Genomic DNA, 7,374 nt, shown 5'->3' on the forward strand with positions numbered 1-7,374 from the left:
TAACAGCTATTCTTTTCATCTTTTTACTAGCCTACTCTTTTCATATTAACTTTATCGGTGATTTGATTATTGCAAGTGTCCTTGGGTTAGTATATCTTTTTATTGTACAATCACTAATATTTTATAGCATAGTTTATATAAGTATATGCATAAATATTTCACAATTTTTTAAGTATTTCAAAAAATCCAGATACAGTACAGCTACAATACAATTTACAAATAACAATTTTGTTACCCAACTTTTTTTTACGTTTAGATACTTAGGAGTAAAGTTTGATCAAATCAATGAACAACTTCAGAATTTAATAAAAAATAATAAACATAAAGTAAAACAAGCTTGGGAAAATCGCATGACGCATCAACGCAAATTTTTAAAAGTTCTAAGCAGTAAATGCATCATCTGGATAGTTATGTAAGAAAATTTTCGGAAATTCTAATCATTTGCAGCAATTTTATACTGTAAAATTTAACATTGTAGACATCTTTATTTGGAGTTACGCAAAATATCCCGCGAGGTGGACTCAATATTTGGAACAGAACTGACTATTAAAATGGCATATTATTTTTCTTGGATAGTGATTGACTTACGTATAATTTCCTCCGCAATACTTATTGACAATTATGTGAAATCTAATAAAATAATATGTATTGTTCTATATTTAATCTGGTTTTTTCATAACGTTTGCAAATTCTTGCTCGTTAATTACGTGTGCGAAACCGTCACTACCAAGGTATTCATTTTAAAAATAATTTTAAAACATCAATTTTTAAAATTTATTTTAGAACTGCGTTATTAAATAATATCCAATATGTTAAATTAGTACATTAGATACAACTTAATTTTACATATATTTTAATATATTTTAATTTTACAGGCAAAAACAACAAGAGATTTAATTAATAAATTATCATATTCCACTTCTGATATTGAAGTTCGTGAAATCGTAAGTCTTAATATAAATTGGCTAGACATTATTAAGAAAAATTTTGAAAAAAGAAAAATATAAATAATCTAAGTAAATATAAACAATTTATAGAATATAAATTAAAATTAATCCATTGTATTAATACAGATTTCACAATTTTCATTACAAATGGCTTATGTACCATTTCGATTCTGTGGAATCGGATTTTTTCAATTTGGCTTCAAATTTCTTCATAAGGTATGCTACAATTATTATCTAATTACATATCTACTAAAAGTAATAAAATAATTGTAATAAATATTTAAAACAATATTTAAAACAAAAACTTATATATTGTCTTTATTTTTAGTTTATCATGTCCATTGCGACCGTTTTAGTTATAGTAATACAAGCAAATGTAAATAAGTAAGAAATTTTATTAAAACAGAATCATATTAAATCATGATAAAATCACAAAATATTGTTAACGATAAATAATAATCAATCCACATAATGTCTAGTATTTATAAAACATGTTATATAATATAAATATTCTCTAGCTAAAATTAATAACATTTTCTTTAAAAAAAAAAAAAAACAAGTGGTAAATATTCTATTATGTTTTCATATCTATTTCTACGCTTTTTTCCAATTTTTCATTTTATAAGAATCATTCTTAACATAAAATTTATTCATATGATAAATAAAATTGAATATAATTTGTACCAAAACAAAAACCAGTGCTCTATATAATACACAATTATATTTATGTATATAATCTATTTATTATTATAACTAAAATCTTTTGTGTGATGAAATCTTGAAATCTTTGATGTTTAATTAATAATATTTTAAGATTTCTGCTATAAAATACAAATGCTTAAATAAAAAAATAAAGTTTGTTAAAAATAATATTTATACTTTTGTTATATAAATATCTATTTTATATAAGAACAAATAGATACAGATAATACCCATCATCTATCCCCTTGTGATCCAATCGCGTCGCGTAAACTTTATAGATTGATTATACCTTAATATCCATAAGTGCTTTAATAAAAATTACAAAGATCTACTATACCATTCGAAGGTGGTACTACTTATACAACTATCTAGTCAACAGAAATGCAGTTTGAAATAGCATCGGTATGTGCAATGACCAACCGTATTCGAATGATTTTGACGCCATTTCTGATAATCAGTTATGTGTTTGGTTTAAGAATTGCTAGTTTATCTAGAAAACATTTAAAACTATGGTTTAGTCTTTTATATATACTATTAGTTTGGTTGATTTATTATTTTCTCTTGACGTCTGCATTCATATCTTCTTTTAATAAATATAATTCCATCGAGTACCACATTTTCTATGCCCTGGAATTGTTTATAACATTACTGTCAATCGTGTTTAGTGTATACCATGAGAAGGTGAGAAAATAGTAATATGTACTTATTAATAATAAACATTTTCAAATATATCTGACTACTACAATATCTAAAGTAGCTGTAAAGTTTTTCCATTATAATTCATTACTTTATATATATGTTTAGTAATAAAAATTGCCACAAAATCATGAAATTCCTACATGTTGACGCAATATACACAAATAAATACACTTTTCTTACTTAAATCAATTAATTAATTTGTACCGTATAAAATAATGTATAAAATAACACAATAAAAACTATTTATATGTCTTTAAAGAATAAGATACATACGATATTAGACACAATATTAGCTATATAAAATCATCAAATTTCTGAACAAATAATTACTTATCTCATTACATCTTTGTAATAGAAATTTCGAAACTGTCTAAAGAAGCTTGATATCGTGGATGACACATTGCTTAAACTCGGAACAATAACAAATTACGATAAACTACGTAAGAAAACAATATGGCTCATCTTGGGATGGTTCCTGATAGTCATGTTAATGAATTGTGGGACAGCATTATTCGTAAAACATGAATTTAAGTGTGATATTGTAGCAGCCATGCTTCTCCTCTTTATACGAAACTACTCCTTTCATATTAACGTTATCGGTGACTTGACTACTGCAACTGTTCTTACGTTGGTACATTTTTTTATATATACGATATTACTTTATAGCAATTATATGCAATGAAATTATTAAAGCTAAACCATCATGCAGAAAAACTTAAAATTTTTTTAAAATATTTCTAAAAATGTTTTTAGATATACATCTATTACCTCTTAATACATTTACTTGCTAATAACAATATCATTATTCACCAACTTCCTTTTTATATTTAGATATATAGGACTAAAGTTTGATCAAATCAATAAACACCTTCAGGATTTAACGGGAGATGACAGATATGGAATAAAATTGGCTTCGGAAAATCTCATGATACACTCACATCGACACAGACTTTCGAAAGCTCTAAGCAGTCAGTGCATAATATGGACTGTTATGTAAGAATTAAAGTATACGTAAATTCCCGCAATTAAATGCAGGAATTTTACTTATTGTTAGTAACATTTAATATTGTGTACGAGTAGACATCTTCATTTGGAGTTAAACAAAATATCTCGCGAGATAGACACATTACTTGGAACACAAATGTCTTTTAAAATGGCATGTTATTTTGGTTGGATTGTGATTGACTTACGCATAATTTTTTCCGCAATGCTTATCAACAATTATATAAAAACTAATAGATATATTTGTGCTGTTCTGCATTTCGTCTGGTTGTCTCATAACGTTTTGAAATTTCTGCTCATTAATTACGTGTGCGAAACAGTCAGCGCCAAGGTATTGATATTTATTTAATTTTGAAAAACTTCTATTTTCTTTAAAAGATACAACTTGACTATTAAATACATTTTATTATTAAATCAGAAACTGTTTCAATTTTCAACATATTCCAATTTTAGGCAAGTGCAACAGGAGATTTATTAAATAGATTATCTTATTTCACTTGTAATGTTGAAATTCATAAAATCGTAAGTTTTAAAATAAATTTACTAAACGTCATTAAAATAAATATTATGTAATTAACATTTATTTCCATACAAATAACCAATAAGATTGCATGAAAAGTGATTCATTGTATTAATATAGATTTCTCAGTTTTCATTGCATATAGTTTATGCACCACTTAGATTCTGCGGAGTCGGATTTTTTCAGTTTGGCTTCAAATTTCTTCACAGGGTACGTTATACTTATTATATAATTACATAGATACTACAAATAGTTACTTTCGTGAAATATATTTAAAATAAAAACTTATTCACTATCTTTATTTTTAGTTTATCATGTCCATTGCAACTGTTTCGATCATATTAATACAAGGGTACACAAAAAAGTAAGCATTTATAAGATATATAACAAATTTACAAAAATAATTTAAATAATAATCTGCATATAATGTATAATTTATAAAACATATTATATGACATGATTTTCACACAAATCTCAAGGAAAAAATAAATATTTCTTATATCTTATTTTCATATCTCACATTTTAATATTATTTTCAATTAATATTATTAGATATTGATTCAAATCAACATTATATATTTGATAATATTATTAAATGGTTATAACTCCTCGATCAAATAATAAAAAACAGAAATGTCATAAACAACATTAATATCAGCATATTTTAATATTACATTTTCAATTAATATTATTGGATATTGATTCAGATCAACATTATATAATTTGATAATATTGTTAGATAACTATAATGACTCTTCGATCAAATAATAAAAAACAGAAATGTCATAAGCAATATTAATATCTGCATCTTATATGTTTGGGTAAAAAGAAGTGACATATCCATCATCAATTCTTTTCCGATAGACTGCGATATAAACTAGAATAAATTGATTATTTCATTATCTATAACGCCTGAACGAAAATTACGATCTACTATTCTTACTATTCAGTACAACTGATGCAACCATTTGGTTAGTAAGAGAAGTATAATTTGAAATCACAACAGTGATTATCATATTCGCAATGAAGAACATTTCGTCAGCTTTATTGCTACTTTTGACGATCAGTTACGTATTTGGTTTGAGAATTGTTGAATTTTCAACATATCACCGAAGATATTTCAATCTCTTGTACATGCTGCTGTTCTGGTCGGTTTATTATTTCCTCTTCAGCTATACAGTAATGTCTTACGTTAGCATTGATGTTTATTCTCTTACATATCGTATTTGTATTTATGTGGAGATTTTCACAATGTTATTGACAATTGCAATTGGAGTGTATTATAATAAGGTAAGAAAATCTCGTCATTAATCGCTCACTCAGTAATAAGTAATTTCAGTTACATTTCGAAATAATACAACTTCATTGTCTGTATTATTATAGAATTAAATTTTACATATAGGAATAAAATTTTTAATTCATAACTTCTATATTTGATATTATATTTTATATTATAATTTATTTTTCCTTATCTCTTATCTTATTTTTATAATGAAGAAACTTGTCATAAAAATATAAATGCTTTGCAAATTGATACAATATATATAAGTTATTGTTAAATTTCTTTTTTCAATATATTTAACAAATTATTGTTTCATGCAAAAAAGAAATATATTATAAGAATGCTCTTTATATTCAATTACATCCCTTGGAAGTTAAGATAATTACGTTATTAGACATAGGATAGACAAGTTTTCAGATAAACATTATTTCTTTGTGCATTATCACGCATTGCGTTTTACATCAGAAATTTAGGGACTGCTTAAAAAAGCTTACAATTGTGGACGATACATTGGAAAAACTTGGAACAACAATAGATTACCACAAGCTGTATATGAAGACGATATGGTTCGTCTTGAGTTTGATCATAATAGTCACATTATTAACTTATATAGAGACTCGATGGCTGCAAAATGAATACAATTATGACGTTACAACAGCTATCTATATCGTCTGTATAATAAATTATTGTACTCACGTTAATTGTATTAGAAGTCTGATTTTTACGAGTATTCTTGGGTTGGTATATCTTTTATATAAAGAAGTTATCTTAGTAGAATTATATGTATAAGGAAGACCGGGGCTCGTCGGCACAAGAGACAAGTTGGCAATGCATACTGTTTATGTATTTATAGCAAAAAAAACAATGAAAAAATTATCACAAAATATCTTTTTTATGACATGCGTATTTTTTCCAAAGTTTTATTTTAACCAAACAAGTATTACAACAGAAATAGAGAAAACTCTAATTCAAGAGGTGGCAAGTAAATCAAGCGTTTAAAAAAATCGTATTGACGTACCATTAGTTAAAAGAAAAGTTTCTGTTACTATACAACATGTCATTTTGAGGAACAACAGTAATTTATTGTAATAAAATGACTCAAATCAAACGTATGTAAGGATGTGGTATATTAGCTCATATCAAGGCACGCTTAGCTTGTTGTTGCCGCTCGCGTGAGACCCGTGTGAGTATGTGATTTACTACCTACAATGCTGATAGAAGCTAGATATATATTTACATTAATATTTTTACTTTGGAGAAAGCTACATCTAAAATAGTTTCCAATTGTTTTTCTGCAACAGCATTTTGCTATTCAATCATTCAAAATAACTTTAAAACATATAATCTTTACCAAGAAGTACATATCTGTTACCCGTTTTGTGTTTCTATTACATTTTTATTAATTTAACATAAACTTTTGTGGCATAGCCAACTTACCCTACTATCGGGACAGCTACAATGCAGCATGTTCGTATTTCACTTATTACAAAGAAACTACACAATATACAGGAGCGTCCTGGCATGAAAATGTAGAGAAAGGTTCTCTCTATCATATTAGAACTGTTTAATCATGATAATTGGTTGTTTAAAAACTCAAATGCCGAAATTGTGAAAACTGTGCCAAGGAGCCTTGGTCTCCCCTAAATTAATAAAACTATATTAGTAATACGTGTAAAAGAATAGTTATTTGTGTAACAAGTGAGGTAAGATGAAAATTCCCGGGTGTGGAGTTTACGCACGAGCCGAAGGCGAGTGCGGTAACCGCACCCGGGAATTTTCATCTTTACACACGGCTTACACTCCCTATTTTATGTTGCAAGTGCCTGGAAAGTGGTCTACGCACGCGTAGCGTGCGTAATGGGGCACTTTCCATGCACGTGTTGCATAAATTATATTTCTTTAAAATCTTTTAAAGATTTAAATGCAATATATTTTTGCATATATATATGCTAATGGTACAAAACATTATCCACTAATCTTTTCTCTATTTCAGATGTATAAAAATAAAGTTTGATCAAATTAATAAATTTCTTTGGAATTTGACAAGAAATAAACATAGAATAACGGCAATTTGGGAAGATCCTGTGTTACATTCGCATCAATGCAGATTTCCAAAAGTTGCAAACGATGACTGGCTGATTTACGTTTTAATGTAAAAAATAAATGTAATTTCTGAAAATAATGGTAATTGCATATAATCAATTTAAAATATTGCATTTACT

At 26.6% G+C, this 7,374-nt stretch overlaps 1 protein-coding gene across 1 annotated transcript in view; it reads left to right on the top strand.

Moving 5' to 3' along the window:
- Positions 1–5,813: 5,813 nt before the first annotated feature.
- Positions 5,814–7,374, top strand: part of LOC112459639 — a 2,791-nt gene continuing 1,230 nt past the window's right edge. Inside the window, exons 1-2 of the mRNA XM_025023843.1 lie at positions 5,814–5,889; positions 7,146–7,304. Of these exons, the coding sequence (XP_024879611.1) occupies positions 7,303–7,304 (2 nt within the window). The 5' untranslated portion in view covers positions 5,814–5,889; positions 7,146–7,302. The remainder of the gene's footprint in view (positions 5,890–7,145; positions 7,305–7,374) is intronic.

This window comes from Temnothorax curvispinosus, unplaced genomic scaffold (assembly GCF_003070985.1).
Source record: "Temnothorax curvispinosus isolate PA1 unplaced genomic scaffold, ASM307098v1 QBEX01010036.1, whole genome shotgun sequence".
In the NCBI taxonomy this organism is placed as follows: Eukaryota; Metazoa; Arthropoda; class Insecta; order Hymenoptera; family Formicidae; genus Temnothorax; species Temnothorax curvispinosus.